The sequence below is a fragment of the Calliphora vicina genome, chromosome 1 (assembly GCF_958450345.1).
Source record: "Calliphora vicina chromosome 1, idCalVici1.1, whole genome shotgun sequence".
Classification (NCBI taxonomy): Eukaryota; Metazoa; Arthropoda; class Insecta; order Diptera; family Calliphoridae; genus Calliphora; species Calliphora vicina.
Window position 1 is genome coordinate 105,483,163 of NC_088780.1, and position 18,486 is coordinate 105,501,648.

The window sequence follows — 18,486 nt, forward strand, 5'->3', positions numbered from 1 at the left end:
AGTACTCAAGCCTTCAAAAACTAAATATGAAATTGTCATAGTCAGTTCTAAAACGGCGGACCACATTAATGGTCATCTTCTGAGCTCAGCTCAGATCAAATAAGTGATCATTTTGTTTTGTTTAGTTTTTTTTCGTGTTGTAAATTACAAATTGTTGTTAATTTGTGTGTTATTGTAGTAGTAATTGAGGTTTATGACATAGATGAAGAAAGAGCTTAATAAAAAGTGTATCAAAGTCATATTTCGTATAAATTGGCTTCAATTAAAAACGCGATACACAATTTAATTTGTGAATAGAATCGTTAATACAGTCAAATTCGACAACAAACAAAACCAAATCAGAAAATTAAAAAAATAACGTTTAGTTTTCCCCACAAAGAATATGACAAATCATGATAATGTAATGATGAATAATAATGATCATAATAAATATGCAAATACAAATGATAAAATGAATTGTAGTACAAATGTACAAAAAGTGAAAAATATGTTACAAAAACGTGATCTACCACAAGTGCACAATAACTCTTTCAATTATGCTAAGCACTCGTCCAATGTGTCCAATTTGAGCTGTAAGACCAGAATGGGTTCAAAACTCAAATTGGGTTTGGGCGTCAATGCTCAGACTGGACGTTTACAATGGTGTCCTGGATTTACTTGTTGTAAACTTTTGATTATTATTCCAGTCATAATGCTGCCCATAACTTTGGTTTTGATTCTACTCATGCGTATGGACGGTATGCTTATGGCCCTGCAAATGCACCAAAAGTATAGGCCACATTCGAGGTATGAACAGGAACCTGTTTATCTGGAAGATTATGATAGTTCTTTGGACAATGATCCCTTTCAAGACATGATCAATGAACAGCTGCTGGTGCCTGTAGATAAAAAGAAATTGCGCAATGAGGCGGAGAGGATTAAACGATGTATATCCTTCAAATTTGGTCTAAGCGAAACTATGGATATGGAAGATCGTGACATTATGAAAGATGCACGCACATCATTTTTACCACGAGATACTACTGCTATACCCAGAGAGTGTTTGGAAAATTTAAATTACAATACCCACATGAGCTACAAAGATTTTGAATTGCAAGCCTTAATGGAATCGTATGGCAGGCGTAGACTAAGAAGAGATAAGGCCGAAGAAGCAGGCAACACCGCCGATGAATTGGACCACAGTAATGATGAAAATTCCCACGATGAGTCTTCTAAATCTGAAAACGATGAAGTTGGTTTCATTGCAACTACTTCCAGTTTACAAACATTTTGGAATGCCCAGGGCACTAAGGAGACTATACGCGAAGCTCAAGCTCGCACCATGAAGAAGTATATGGATGAGTCTGTAGAGCCTTGTGAAGATTTCTATAAATATGTTTGTGGTAATTGGGAAAAACATCATCCCATACCCAAAGACAAGGCAGGCTTCGATACTTTCGAAATGTTACGCGAAAATTTAGATGTGGTATTGAAGGAACTATTGGAATCCAAGACACATGAAACTTCTCAAGTACCCACCAAAAAGATACAACATATTGAGTCCAATACCTATGAACAATTGCCCAATACACAGGCAGATATAGTCAAGAATCTGCAGGAAGAAAGTAATCAAGAGTTACAAAAGGAAAAGATCAGGGAGCACATAGTACAAAAACGTAATGTTCTAGGACAAATTTTAATGCGCTACCGCCGCCATAGTTTGTTCACAAATACAAAGAGAAAACGATTCACCGGCAATCATACTGCTGAAATACATCATTCTCTAACGCATACTAAACATCATGGCAATTCTCACACAGACTTGCACAATTCCCAGGAGCATTTCCCCGGCCATGAACAGGATATTTCGCAAATAGATGCCCAAATCAAAGCCAGACATTTATATCAATCGTGTACAAATAACAAGTTACTAGAAAAAAGAGGTATACAACCCCTGTTGCATCTTGTAGAGAATCTAGGAGGATGGCCAGTTCTAGATCCAAAGTGGAATGCTCAGAATTTCGATTGGCTCAATCTGACGGCTCATTTAAGGCGCTACAATAACGATATACTTATAGTGCAATGGGTGGGACCGGATATAAAGAATTCCGATGAGAATATTATACAATTTGATCAAACCAATTTGGGTCTGCCCACGCGAGAATATTATTTACAAGATGTGAATGCTAAATATTTGCATGCCTATCAAAGATTTATGTCGGAAGTAATGTACAAACTGGGTGCTCCCAAGGTAACCGCCATGAAAACTGCAGCAGACCTAATAATCTTCGAAACCCAACTGGCTTCAATTACAGCTCCAGCTGAAAAACGTCTAAATGTCACTAAGCTCTATCGTAGAATGACCATAAGTGAGCTGCACAATAGAATACCGGAAATAGATTGGTCACGTTATTTGACCATCTTGCAACAAAGACCTATAGAACCCAGTGAAGAGATTGTTATTTATGCCACAGATTATATGGAAGAACTGGTAAATCTTCTCTCCGATACAGATTCGAAAACTATAGCCAATTATCTCCTCTGGCGTTTTGTACGTCATCGTATAAACAATGTAGACGATCGCTTCGATGATGTCAAGCAAACCTTCTATCATGCTCTCTTCGGGCGAGAAGAAAGTCCCTCGCGCTGGAAGGTGTGCATTTCACAAGTGAATACTAATATGGGCATGGCTTTGGGTTCCATGTTTGTGCGTAAATATTTCGATGAAAATAGTAAAAAGGACACCTTAAAAATGACCCACGAATTGCAGCAGGCTTTCCGTGATATTCTCCAAACCACCGATTGGTTAGATACACAAACCAAACATTTAGCCGAACTGAAAGTCAATGCCATGTCTCTGAAAATTGGTTATCCAGATTTTATACTCAACACAGATGAACTCAATGCAAAGTATGCAGGCATTATTATAGATCCTGATAAATATTTTGAAAATACTCTCAATGTTTTGTTGCATACCACGAAAACCGAACAGAACAAATTAAACGAACCGGTCAATAAGACTACTTGGCAAACGGCTCCTGCTATAGTGAATGCTTATTATAGTCGTAATAAAAATCAAATAATGTTTCCGGCTGGCATATTGCAGCCGCCATTTTATCATCGTCATTTTCCTAGATCACTGAATTTTGGTGGTATTGGTGTGGTAATTGGTCATGAGTTGACGCATGGCTTCGATGACAAGGGTCGTTTGTTCGATCGCAATGGCAGCATACATAAATGGTGGTCAGATACAGCCATTAAGGGTTTCGATGAGAGAGCCAGATGTATTATATCACAATATGGAAACTATACGGTGGGAGAAGTTGGTATTGCATTGAATGGTGAAAGTACACAAGGTGAGTGTTTTTATTAAAAAAAATTGTTATATGTATTTAATAAGTTGTGAAGTGTTTAGAGAAGATGAGTTTGATAAACTACAGATTCAAACTGATTTTTTAACATTAAAGTCTGATGAGAGTTCAGTTAGCTTAAATATACTCCAAAAATAATGTTATATCGTTAGGTCTACTTTGTATGAAAATTTAGATTTTAATACAAAAGTAAAAATACATTGTTTGCTTAAAAAACGCCATAGTCAATCATGGTTTGTGGGTCCAACATAATGATGAAGCAATCGTGTTTGTAAGTTGTTTCGGAAAGTTGATTTCAACAGACAGGCGGACATGCTATAACAATCCAGACTAAATAATATTAAATATGAAAATTACAAATGGAATGACAAACTAATATATACCTGCCCCTTGCCACTTATGATGAAGAGTATAAAAATGTTAAAAGGAAATGTGTTAAGGCCATTATGAAAATACAAAATAAATATTAGAAAATGTGCTAAGTTCGAACTCTTCAAAACTGTGTATATTTATCAATATACAGTGACGGACAATACAATAGAATCACTACATATGAATTCGATTAAAGCGGTAAAACTACAAAATTTGATTTCAAATTCAAATAAAATTTGTTCATTATATATTAATGCTCATAACGTAAACAATAAATAGAAAAAAATAAAATAAAAAAATAACACATTCTTATGTTAAAAACGATGTCAAATCTAAAAGACTAAATAAAATATGCGACATTCAAATAGAATCAATCAGTCTTAAAATGATTAAAAATAAAAAATCATCATAAGAATTCGTTGTTTTCTTAATATTTTGTTGCATATCAATTATTTCTAATAACAGCATCAAATCTTTTGGGGATTGAATTTAACAAACTTTCGCATGTAGATAAGGAAATTGCATACCATATTTCCTGAATTTTCTGGCAAAGTTCTTCCTTGTTTTTAAATTTTTCAGGTCCGAGTTTGTCTTTTACTATTTTCCATAGGATTTAAGTCTGGTTATTGAGACGGCCATTCCATAACATGAATTTTGTTATATAAAAACCATTTTTTGGCAAGACCTGATGTGTGCTTTGGGTCATTATCTTGCTGGAAGAGCCATTTTAAGGGCATATTCCATTCTGCATGTGGCTTTATAACATTCTCCAAAATATTTACATACAAGTGCTATCCATATTTTCTTTAATCCAATAAATTGGACCAACGCAATACCAAGAAAAGCATCCCCATATAATAATATTTCCCCAACCATGTTTAAACGTTTTTGGTTTTTGTAATTTTTTCGACGTCTAACCCATGTCTTATCATCACTACCAATTAAATTAATGGTCGTTTCGTCCGTCCACAACACATTTTGCCACTTCTTTATATTTTCTGGCCCACACCAATCCTTATGATTGCTCCTAGTTTTAAATGAAATATTGATAGTGATTCTATTGTAATGTCCGTCACTGTATATAAGAGATTTAAAACTTGTGTTTCTAGTACGTTTACAAAATAAAAGCTAACAATATGTATAAGGAATTCATGTAAAACTGTAGCACAACTAGATAGGCAACTGTTGTCAAAAACCTAATTTATGAGAATGTATTTCAAGTATTTTGTTATTGACATTTCTCTCTTCTTCTTCTCTTGTATTAATTTATTCTTGTTTTTCCAAAAAAACTTGTTTTTTCAAATTATATTTTTATATTTTATGGAACTAAGGCATCTTTACTAATCATTTGTAGTAAAATATTGACTACTAGCTTGACCCGGTGCGCTTCGCTACCCCTGTCGTAGTAAAATAAAAAATATATAGCCTATTGACGCTTCCCAGTAAGGATCTATCTACGTTCCAAATTTCAATAAAATCGGTTCAGCCGTTTAGGCTGATGCTCAAACAAATAAACAAACCAACAAACCAACAAACAAACTTACAAAGACATTTATATATTTATATAGATTTGACTCAGCACGTTAATTTATCCGTTTTTTACGAAATTTTTCCTTTTATTCTTATATACATATCAAAAATAAGACGATTTTTTTTATTTTTTTAGGTTAAAAATTTGGACCCAAATTTGTTCTATTTCGCTCTTTCTGTCTAAGTTTTCGAAACTAAGTTACCTTGTTTTTTCCAAAAATGCATGGAGTTAGCATGTTTTTACATAAAATATATTTGTAAATCATGGAGGATGATGAATTTACTTAAAAACTTTTTCAGCATCAATTACATTTAAGAAGTTTAGACTAAATCGTGATGAAATTGGACATAAACTAGTTTTAAATGAACATAAAGCTTTCTACCAGCTTTTGTGAGGATCATTCCATAATTTAATCTACCCTATATAGTATAACCCCTATATCAGAAAATTATTTTATTGTCAATAAATAATTTTATATAATTAAATTAACATAAATTTCGACATAAGTTTTAAGAAATTAATCACTCTATCAAATTCTGTACAGTTCGGACCACAGCTGATTCAAGTCATCATAGTAAGCCAAAACTACTGATGGTGGGTATACAAGATTCGGCACAGCCGAATATAACTCTCTTATACCATGTTCACACTTGGGTTTTTAAACGCATTTAAGCAAAATATTGATTAAGTCAACCAAAGCTGTTCACATTACATTTGAGCTGATTAAGTAGGAACTAAAATTATTAAGTTGCCGAATAAAAAACAACAAACAAATTTATTCAAAATGGAAGGAAATACTTTAATGATGGAATTGTGAACATTAATGGATTATTTATGATTGTTTATGAAAAATTTATTTATCGGTAGTACATCTGAAAGGTATGATCATTGTGGCCGATGCTACATCATGATCAGTTTAAGGTATGTTCATGTGATTCTATGTTTTAATCAATTCAATTTGAAATTATAAACAAATCATGTATGGATAATTATCTCGATTTTGATGTGATTGCAGCTTAATCACGTTTGAGGTGATTAACTCTGCAAATGTGAACATACTATTACTTGTTAAAATTTAATTTTATATTGTGTCGGAACTGGGTAATAATACTTTTGTGCAGAAAATTTGTAAAAAGCTAATGGAATGCGCAATGAGGTCGAATTTTTATGACTTCATACAGATTATTTAAATATTTTATATATATTTTTTGGGAAAAAACTGTTTGCTATAGTTCACTGTAATTTTCAATTAATTTATCAACCATTTCCAAAAATGTATATGCAAAATATTTGTTTTTACATATTTGTCTCTAAATAAAATATGTCAAGACCAAACATTTACAGGCTACAAAAAATATTAAAGCCAAATTTCATTCCCCTTAGGCCGAGGCCACGCAATGAGCGGCTAAGAGGCAAGCGGTGAGCATCAAAAAATTAAAACATATGAAATGAACAGCATATGTCGATAACACTGTATTTGCATTTAATTTAAAACAAAATATGAACAAATCTTCTAAAAATATGTAAATTAGCAATAAAAATTACAATCAACCAACAGTTTTTAATTGTACTTTAAATAGAATAAAACGTAGACTCAGTATTCAGTTTTGGTATCATTATACCTAGACGTATGATTAATAATAATTAATGGGTATGTTAAGTATACGCTTGTACTTTCACAACTCTACACATTAATAAATATTTAATGCAATTCAAAATAAAACAGTTGTCTCGTCCAATAATGGCTTAGTGAAAAAAATTATTTTCATGTAAAAATGCATTTTTTGAAAAAAAAACAAGGTAACTCCATATTTTCTTAAAAAACTAAAAATTAAAAGTTTAAAACGACGTTGTTTCGAACACTAAAAAAGAAAGAGCGAAATAGAATAAATTTGGGTCCTAGAGTTCAAATTTTGAACCTAAAGAAATCGGTTTATTTTTGATATGTATATAAGACTAAAAGGAAAAAATAGTTTTTGAAAAAAACTGGGTAACTCCATTTTTTTTGTAAAAAATAACTGATAAATTTACGTACTAGTCAAATAGTCAACGTTTTACCAAAAATGATTACTAAAGTTGCTTTAATTCAGTAAAATATAAAAATAAATTAAAAAAATTGTTTTTTTTTTTGGAAAAACTAGGTAACTCCATTTTTCGAAAAAAAAACAAGGTAACTGACATAGATTTTCAGTTCTAATGTCCAAAAATGTGTTCAATGGAACCAGAAATCTTCAACATTATTTAAAAATTATGTTTTTAGTGAAATATGTTTAAAACTTTAAATGTGTTTTTCTCGTGTTTTCAAAAAATGAAGTTACCTAGTTTTTCCAACCCACCACATCCCATTTATTTAATAACAACATACTGACTCCTCAGCAACTCGCTGTTACTATTTACATATGTATATGCGTTTTTCGCTTAATATTGCCATACTTATAAACAATGTTAATAACAGCGTGTTAACATTGTTTATATGTAGAAACATAAAAAAAAACTCAAACAGTAACACATACCAGTGTTGTTTTTGAATTCACGTAGTTTTTTTTTTCGAATACATTCTCACCACTTAGGTTTATGACAACATACTTAAGTATTCGATAGGATAGTTTCCGATCTATTTGTTGCTACAAATGATAAATCTTGCAAGCAGCCGTTACAGATAGTTAAATACAAATTGATAATGCAATTTCTTAACAAAACGTATAAATTTTTCCTATTCTTCTCTCATTTCAGGTGAAAATATTGCCGACAATGGTGGCATACGACAGGCATTTCATGCCTACAAAAAATGGCTAAAAGAAAATCCAGAGGAAGCAGTAGATGAACGTTTGCCCGGTATCAATATGACGGGTGAACAATTATTTTTCCTAAACTTTGGACAAGTGTGGTGTGGTGCCATGAGACCAGAAGCCGTACGCAATAAACTAAACACAGCCATTCATAGTCCGGGCAGATATCGTGTTATAGGAACATTATCCAACTCGGTCGATTTTGCAAAACAATTCAATTGTCCACTGGGATCGCCCATGAATCCAATGCACAAATGTAGTGTATGGTAACAAAGGATCAAGAAAAATTAACAAAAACAAAACGAAAACGAAAAAACAAACTACAAACAATGAGCGTTAAATGTTAAAGACCTCAATTGAATAAGAATTACAAATTTATACAGTATTTTTTTCATTCAGCAACAGCATTGTCATCATCATTATTCTCAAGAGTTTCATTATATGTATGTAGGAAGAAGAAATTGTCGAATTTTATGTTCCTTTACACGAGCAATCACATATGTATATAGCCACTTGGAACAAAAGCAACGACAACAAACCTGAACGTTCGTTGTATTCAAATGTATTTTCTCTTCTTTTTTTATATTTAAACTACGGTTCATCAGCGATACGTTTTACGAGGTTGCTTTCATCTAAATTGTCATCAATTTAAATTGTTGCCCCCATAGTGTAGCCAGCAATTGCTTCATGCTACAGACACAAACTCATCTCACCCAACAATAGTGGAGAATGTAGCTGAATCCGTTCCGTGCTGCCTATATAAATACGAACAACGGTGAGTACTTGTGTATTTGTTTTTTATGTTGTATATTTTTTAATCAATGTTGACAAATTTTCTACAAAATTGTACCTTTTTGGTACAATTGAAACTCAAAAAAGTACAACAAATATCTCGGTCAATTACAGAAGTTTACACTTTTTTGTTCATGTTGTGAAACATATATGGAGTTGTTATTTTTGGCCGCCTAACTTTGGGGAAAATATTTAAAAAACCAGGACGTCAAACTTTTGATATATTTATTAAAAAAGGTCCGTCCGCCTGTCTGTTTAAAACTCGATAGGGGCCTAAAGAAAGGAGCTAACGGCATGATTCCACAAATACTCTCTGTTGATAATGTTTCTTTGGTATTGAAAATGGGCAATATCGGTCCATGATTTCACCTAGCCCCTCAACAAATGTCCCTCGGAATACTGTTTGAGTTACTGTTGATTATCAGGCAACATTTGTCCCCCCATACAAGGCCCCCTCAGAAAGTGAATAATTAATATCGTGATGAAATTGGTCATAAACACGTTTTATATGAACCTAAATCTTTCTACAAACTTTTGTGATCCATAATTGACCCTACCCTCCATATAAACCCCTATATCCGAAAATTATTTTATTGTCAAATATTGATGGTGGGTGGGTATACAAGATTCGGCACATCCGAATATAACACTCTTACTTGTTATACCTTTCACCTTCGTGAGAAGGGTATATATCAGTTTGTCATTCCGTTTGTAATTTCCACAAAAAAAAAATGTTTCTAGTTTAAAAAAAAAAATTTAAATTAAAAAAAAAAAAAAATAATTCGAAAAAAATGAAAAAAAAACAACTTTGGAAAAAATATAAATTTTGTTTACCTAAAGTATAATTTGGTGAAGGGTATATAAGATTCGGCACAGCCGAATATAGCTCTCTTACTTGTTTTTTTTGTTAAACTTGTGTTATTTTCCGTGTGAGTGGATAAAAGAGAACGTTCATTTACATAGATTAATTCAGTGATCTGTATAAAGGTGTCAATTGTGCTCTCCCAAGGAACCAGTCACCCAAAGGATTTAATTCGTATTAAACGAAATAGCATTTTGCTCACAAGAAGATAGAGTTTTGTGATCATATATTTTGACAAGTAAACTTCAAATTGAGTTATAACTGCCAGAAAATATCAAACTAATATCAAATAGTTATGACTAGGGGGCGGATTTATATGCAAATGCATGTTTTTTCTCGAACGTCCAAATACAATGTAGACCAATTATCTATACAATCGCACATTTTGCTGTAATGTAGCATCGACTTGTTAGTGCATATTTTTGCATATTTTGTTGATAATGCATATTTTGTTATATTTTACTTCAAAATGCATATTTAAATTAAATTGCATATAATCTAAGTTTTTAATAACAATATAATTTTTTGTCGACTTTGTTATAGAAATATCATTGAATGTTATAGACTTACTTCTTTCGACATCGAGAAACTGGCATTAAGTTCTTCATTTCTCTATCAGCAGTTGACAATTATCATTTCAAACATTTTGCTTCAAAAAAGTTTAGATTTTTTTCTAATTTCTAATTTTCTAATTCATTAAATGTATCGAAAACAGTCATAATTGTTTTCATTGCAATTCCGATTAATAAGAGAAAGATTTTTTAACTCCACATACACAGTTACCGCTCCTTACAGTCATTTCCCAGCAGTTCTAGGATACTGTCCTGAACTAGTGATTTTCCTATCATTTAGGGTGACAACCGGTTACATAACTAGCTACGTGACTAGCATATCGTATGCTTGGGATTAATTGACCCTTTTGGATAACTTAGATACAAATGCAGTACACAATTTAAAGTGACTACACTATAGATTACTTAGAGACACTTAAGTTACAATTTTCTTTACGATAGATAACATGGGATGTATTATAATGTAATAGCACATAAAAAATTACTCAAAATATATAAATTGGAGTCAGCCAAGTGATCAGGCATTAGTGACAATTACTGTCTATAAGGGAAACATTTACTACTTGCTCAACTGAGATCAAAATTGAGATTGGATGCTACTTTACATCACGATCAATATACTGACATTCATTCATACCAAGATTAATTAATATATTTATCGTTTTCTCAGAAGAACAATTATAATTTTAAAAGTTTAGCCATATTAATTCCTGGTAAAATTTAAAGAGTCCTAACAGTTGGGAACAGTGTTGTGTATTTTTTGGACATTGCGCGAATCATAGTTAATTTCTTTATGTTTATGTACTAAAATATAAGCGCATATATTTTAAGTTTTTAGGTCCGAATTTTCAACATATGAGCAACGTATATTACCTTTGTTTTGAATTTCTTTCTTCTCAAATAGATTATCTTTTCAATTGATATAATTTTACGCATAAACAAGTAAGAAATGGTCGGGCTTGATTGACACCTGTATTTTGCACACAAGGTTTACATGTACAGCCAGACGGACGGACTGGCGTATTCTGATACTCATTCTGATACGCATATATGCGTAAATTCTTTAAGAAAATGTGCTAAGTCCACTAAATAAGTAATTGAAAATGTACTCAGTCCCAAAAAGGACTTGTAAGTCGCCAACGCACTTCTAAACTAGGGTTATTTATTCATTATAAATCATACCAAATAAGTAAAAAAAATTGCATTAATAGAATTCAGAAATATTTAAAACAAATGATTTTAGAACGTTTTTTTTGTCTCTCCGGTAAAATTTGTGAAAAGCGACTTTCACACTAAAGAAAAGTACAAAAATATTGCTACAATATAGGCTGAATTTGTCACTACTATTGGTACAATTTGTAATTGTTATTTGGTATCCCTGATTGGTGTGTATTATTTGACATTTGTTATTGTTTTCAATTCAATTCGTATTTTGTTGTTGTTGTAGTGTATTTATTTATTTTTTTACTTCTTTCAATTCAATTGCGTTAGTTTTTCATTTATCCATTAATTTCTCCCAGTGACTTTCAATTAATGTGTCGAGTGGTGCGTGCTGTCACTTGTTATTGTTTTTATGACTTTTATATTCAAAAAGAGTATGTACATTAAGGCGGCCCACACAAGTCATAACATTTCATGCATATCTCAAATTATAAATTTCAAAATTCGGTTAATTTTTTTTTAACGAAATTTAAAAAAATTAAAAAAATATAAATTATGGGAGTGAATTGAATGCTAAACATATTTTTAAGTAATACGTATTAGAATTTTTTTTAATATTAATTTTTTTATTTAGGCCTGTTCCGCATTTTTCATTTGCGACCCCGTTAAGTAAGTTTAAATATTCTGGATCGTTATAGATATATAGCGGACATGTCCGTCTGACATTCTGACCATCAGTATATTTAAATCATCTCTCCGAAGTCCCCAAATAACTTACATACTTCATACATTGATACATCAATATATCCGCTATAGTCCAACATAAAATCGGATCACAATTGACTGAGATATAAGCAAAAACAGCGACTACGTCGATTTTTTCACCCAAATTTTCAATAAAATTAATTTTTCATAAATATTTTTTACCAAATTCTTTTTTTACAAAATATTTTTTTAATATTTTCCTTAAAGTTTACTTTTGTGAAGGGCATAAATTTCATGTTTCTAAAATTTTCAGCATTTGGTTTCTAGATGACTGAGAACAATTTTAGACCTTGAGAGCATCGAAAATCAAAAATTTATAATATAAGGGCCACCCTAACGAATATATATGAATGGTATTACAAAAATGTTGAGGGTACTCACAGGTTTAACATAATTAGCTTCAAGCTGCATCAGCATTTTAAAGTGAGGCACCATTTTAATATCTTTCATAATATCTGGAAAAAAAAAACGAAAATTTAAATTACTAAAAAGTATCGCGCTTTGAATTTTGTCTTAGAAAACAATTACTTTCATTATCTAGAACTAATATTGAATATACTTTCATGAGCTTCCCTAATATTATTTATTAATGGAGTTATGCTGCAATTCTTTTATGTGGAGCCTATTTTGATTGTTTGTTGTAATAAAGAGCTGTCTTTATGATGTAAATTTAAATTTATTTGTTTTATATAAACATGTCAACTATAGTGGCAATTTGTAAACATTCTCATAGTCATATGAAAGTAACTAGATGCAATTAATTACAAAATATTTTGCTCTACATTTCCTTTACTCATACATATTTACATAATTGAAAAGTCATTAATAACACAAGTTTACAAAAAAAATATTTTTATCAAGTATTATTTGTTACGTCACAATTTTTTAATGAAGAGCTAGATAAGAAATTTGATGAACAATAAAAAAAATTAACAAATTTTAGTATTTTTTTTTTTGTTTTTTTAATTTTTATAAAATGTTGATGGTAAATTTTTCTTAATATACAGTATCATAATTATTTTGGCTATAAAGTAACTAACTATATGGTTATTTATAGAGCTGTAAAGTCAAAGGTTTTATCTTGTCATTTTAATATTAGAAAAATGTGATTTTTTTTTTTACTTTTGAATTGAAGTAGCCTGTGCTTTTTTCTTTAAAGTTTTTTTTGGAAAATTAGCACATGCTTTTATAAAACAGTTAGCAGTTAACCATTCTACGTAGTTATTAAGGAGTTTTTGCATCTTATTTTTATATAAAAGTGAAATGATTTGAAACTAGTTTAAAATCTATAGAAACTAAATTAAAAAAAAAGTTTGAGAGGCCAGAATAAATTAAAAGGGCCTATTAGAGGTTAAGTGTAAATTACATCTAATACTGTAATGTGTCAAGAGTAAGTACTATAAATTTCAGCTGCAATTATCTGCCATTCTAATATCCAGAACAATTTCAGTGCCTACATATTTTACACATTTTTTTTGTATTTTTTTTGGTCAATTTCAAAAATTATGTAAGTTTGAGAGTTATTTACGTCTATGCTGAATTGGCCAAACCATGTATTTGTATGTCGAAATTTTTTCAATTGTTATTTTTAATTATAAACCTAATTGAAGCCATTTACAAAAATTACATACTTTTTTCGATACTTTTATAACGTCAATGTTTATTTGGCCAACTCATATATGCAATTTATAATATTTTTTGCGATGGATCAAGTGTGTTTTTCTTAAATGTACACCAAATTTAAAATTTTACATGAATAACCTAACTTTTTCGATAATTTTAAAACATCCACGTTTGTTTGGCCAAACCCTGTATATGTATTCTGAAATTTGTACGACCATTTTTTTCAATCACTTATGCTATTCTTCATTTTTTGACTAAATATCAGGCATTTACATGAATAACCTAATTTTTTCGATGCTTTTAAAACGTCCATGATTGTTTGGACAAACCCTGTATATGTAATCTGAAATTTGAATGACCAATTTTATTCGATCACATATTTTATTCATTATTTTTGGAATAAATTTCAGCCGCTTACATTCAATTTTTTGATACTTTTAGAACGTCCATGCTTTTTTGACCAAAGCCTGTACTTGAACATCGAAGTATTTATTTATCGATCGGTTGGTTATGTTATTCTTAATACAAATACCAAATTTCAAAAAATTTTATGAAGAAATAAAGAAGTTATGGTTTTTTGACCGGAATTGACCACCGTGCACTGTTTACGTTTTTAAGCGGACGGTGAACTGTTAAATGACAGATCTATATAGGGTTGCCAGATAACAAAAGTCAAATAACTGGACCATAAGAACAATTTACCTGGATTTTTAAAAAATAACTGGACAATTTAAAAATGCGCTTATAGTTCAAAAAAGTTAAATAAATAAAAAATAAAGAAACGTTAAATTCAGTACTACAAAATGCAAAACAACGTATCACCAAAAAATTCGAAGTTGATTTTATTATTGATTACGATTTACTACATCATATTACACATGAATGTGTAAAAAATTTTAAACTTTTACTTTCAAAAATAATCAAATCATAACCAAAATTCAAACAACGTATCATCAAGTGCATGATATTCTTAAACAAAATAAATTTAACGCTTTGAGTAATTAATTTATAAATACTATTTTACCCTATTTTATGTAGATTCCTTATATTCTTTAATAAATTTGTTGCAATAGAATTTTTTTAGGCAATCGTTTTAAAAATTTAATAAGTACTTTTTTTAATTTAAATAAGTATCTTTAAAAACTCCTTTTTTATTTAAGATTATATTTTTTCATACAAATTGATATTGATGATACGTTATTTTGAAAAGTGTACTTTTTTATAGAATATATTTCTAGTTTTATTGTAATCCAAATTTTAAAATTTTGTTTCAATACCACTAGTGTGAGAATCCATATCAAAACGGAGAGAAAACAGCTATTTTCGGATTTAACATCTTCGATTTTAATCAAAATTACCACACATATTACGGTTCCAAAGGGTTCCTCAAATCAATCATCGGAAACCCTTTCCACTTCAAAAATATCGCGATTTGAAAATTTAAAAATTTGTTAAAATTGTCTAAAATTATATACACATACATAATTGCCCATAATATTGAAACTACTCAAAGTCTAACATAATTTTTGATTCCATTTTAAATGCAAAGATGCTGTCCTTAAAATTGTGTAAATCAAATTTTAAAAGGTTTCGGAGTAATGTTAAAAATGTCAAATATCGCAGTGTTAAAAATTCTGAAAAACATATGGAATATCTTACGGCAAAAGCAGCATGACGTCAATTATATTTGATATTTCTAAAACTTTGGAAGCTTTGATAAGTTATCCCACGATAAAAGGGATTGTTTTAAATTATATTATAAAGTGATTTTTCTCTAGGTACGTAATATCATTTTTTAAAAATTGATTTGATTCTAATGGTAAAGGTTTTGTTTCGAGAGATGAAATCTTTTTTTAAATAGTTACAACTTTGCTTCCATATTTTAACCGATTTTTAAGGCAATTCAAAAGATTATTTACTCACTGTACAGTTCTATAATAGTAAAGGAATCACTTTTAGGTTTAAGTTCATGCATTACGTTATACATAAAATGCAAATATGCTTCTGACAAACCTTCATCCATATATTCTTTATCATCATTATAACATATTCCCATGTGACTTTTCGACAAGCGTTTTGAAGAGGTATTTTTACCTCTTTACTGCTGACCAGGATATATTAATCGGTCGGTTGCTCGCTTGGTACTAATCACTGTAAGGAAAAAATAAAACTGACTATACATTTGCAATCACAATTCTACAAATTTTTTCTGTACAAAATATTAATTAATAAAAAAATATTATGCAAAATGAAAAAAAAATTTTAACTGGAAAAATTGTGTTTTATCTGGAAACTGGACAAGACACAAAAAAACTGGACAATCCAGGCCATTCCAGGCCGTCTGGCAACCCTAGATCTATACCAATAAATAAATTTATTATAATTTGTGAAGAAATTTTAAAAACTAGGTGCTATATTTTGGTCAACCTTGAGACCCTGTATCTCACCTTAAATTCTAATAGAGTGGTCAAAATATTTTATTTTCTGAAAGCTTATGTCCTCCTGTACGATGTGTTTGTTCAACATTTTGTAATCAGACCAGTAGTTTAGAATAGACAGATTTATTGCCACTTTTCTTCAGATCGACCCCACTGTGCTGTATTTTCGCGGAATTATCCGGGTTTTTGGGTAAAGCATATTCTAGGAGGCTACAGCTGGAGTGTCGTGAGGAAGACAAAGACGTTCAAAAATAACAAAACCATGTTTCACACCGTGAAGCAAAACCTTGTAAACTAGAGTTATTTATTCACCCCTATCATGAAAAACATGTGAAATTTATGTTCCCATGAAATATCCATTTCCCTCGAAGGGAAAATTGCTATCGTGATATTCCCCTGAAATTTTCATTCACAATAGTTGATTTTGTTCATAACAGCTGTTTATTGTTTACAGAATTCCATCTAAAAATTTCCCAACATGGGGAATTTTTTCACGTGAACAAAGTTTATGAACGAAAAATGGGAAAAGGGAACATATTAATAAGGTGATTAATAAGAGTTTTGAAAAAATTTTGTTTTTAATTTAAAAAAAGCCTAAATTTTTTTTACCTATAATACGGGTAAATACCGGGTACAATCCCATCTATACAAATGCGAGTAAAAATAATATTTAAATTAAAACCAAATATTTCATTGGGTGTACGACTTAAAAATGCGGAGTTTTAAACTTTTATTTTGCAACATTGTACAATATTAATTTATTCAAAGTATTGGCGTCATTGTTAGTTATGACCTTTTCCCATCTTTCTGGCAATATAGGGATTCCGGGCCAAAAGAACTGCTCATCTTTTGAGGCCAAGAACGAATCAAGCCAATTTCGGATACCCTGTGAAAGTGAAGAGTATCCCAGAGAGACTGTTCTGCATCGATCGAAACAAAATAGTAGTCGGACGGAGCAAGGTCTGGACTATAACGCGGGTGAAGCAAAAAGTTCGTTGTCATGATGGAATATTACGGTTTCTGGCCTCATATTTAAACGAATCAGTTGCATTCGGTACCGCTGTGATGATCTGGTCCTATAATAGATAGGACCCATTTGCTCCCATCAAATACAGAGAAATACCATAGCGCCATGGATATTTGCTTTGGTGTCGATTTGTCTGTTTGGATGCCCTTGACATACGATCTCTTACACTTCAGGTTATCGTAATGGATCCATTTTTCATCGCAAGTAATGATTCGGTGCAAAAATTCAAAATTTCAGACATGCAAAATCGTCTTTCAAGGTCTCTCGGCTTCAATTCGTATGGTACCCAAAATCCCTGCTTTTGGATGAATCCTGCTGCTCGCAAACGTTTTGAAATGACTGCTTGAGTAGTTTTGCCTCCAATTCTTGGTCTTCAAAACTTTTTGGCTCGCTTAGGCGATCTTTGTCTTCCGTGTCAAAATCTCCACTTCTAAACCGCACAAATCATCTCTCGCACTTTGAAACCGATGAAACACATTCAGCATAAGCTTTGGTGATCGGTGTACTTCAGCGGCATTTTTAAGTCGTACACCCAATATGAGAAACAATTTTAATTTTTCAAATAATTTTCGAGTTTGAAAAAAAAAAATTTAATATGTATTTATATGATTTAAATTAAGTCGATTTATTGATTTAATAATGATTTCAATTTTTATTTCAGCATTTCTAGCATATTCATCAACCAGCATCAAATCATATTATAAACGTAGACAACAACCGAGAAAAAGCTATAATATATAACTATTTTTAAAAACAAAATAGTATTAAATCAAAAAAACTACAAAACAACAATATTCCAATGCCACAAACGAACAGTAATTTAAGAATTTATTAAAACAATAAATAACTTTTGTAACTATGTATAATTAATAGTCCATCAATTGCTTATTTTATATACATACTACATGTTTTTTTTAAGTTAGTTAATAATTATTGTGATAATTTTAAATTAAAATAAAATAAAAATTAAATAAAAGAAATTGTAACAAAAACTAAAAACACCAAAACTAAAAACACCAAAAACTTAAAAGAAGAACTTTAAAATTATAAAAATAATTTTTTAAATTTTTTAAAAGTTTTTACTTTCCATTGTTAAAAAAAAAAGCTTTGGAAAGATTTTGGAATTTTCATTTAATAATTTTGAAATTTCACTTTCAGTTGATGTCGAACTCTTAAAAAGAACTGTTGTCTCAATTTGAAACGG

At 30.6% G+C, this 18,486-nt stretch overlaps 1 protein-coding gene across 1 annotated transcript; it reads left to right on the forward strand.

Annotated features, from left to right (window-relative positions):
* The first annotated feature begins 150 nt into the window (after nucleotides 1–150).
* On the forward strand, nucleotides 151–18,262 carry Nep4 (Neprilysin 4). The gene is made up of 3 exons (XM_065515390.1): nucleotides 151–3,335; nucleotides 7,987–8,817; nucleotides 17,944–18,262. Exons 1-2 carry the CDS (start codon nucleotides 383–385, stop codon nucleotides 8,310–8,312), a joined length of 3,279 nt encoding a protein of 1,092 aa, XP_065371462.1. The 5' UTR covers nucleotides 151–382; the 3' UTR covers nucleotides 8,313–8,817; nucleotides 17,944–18,262.
* Nucleotides 18,263–18,486: the final 224 nt, after the last annotated feature.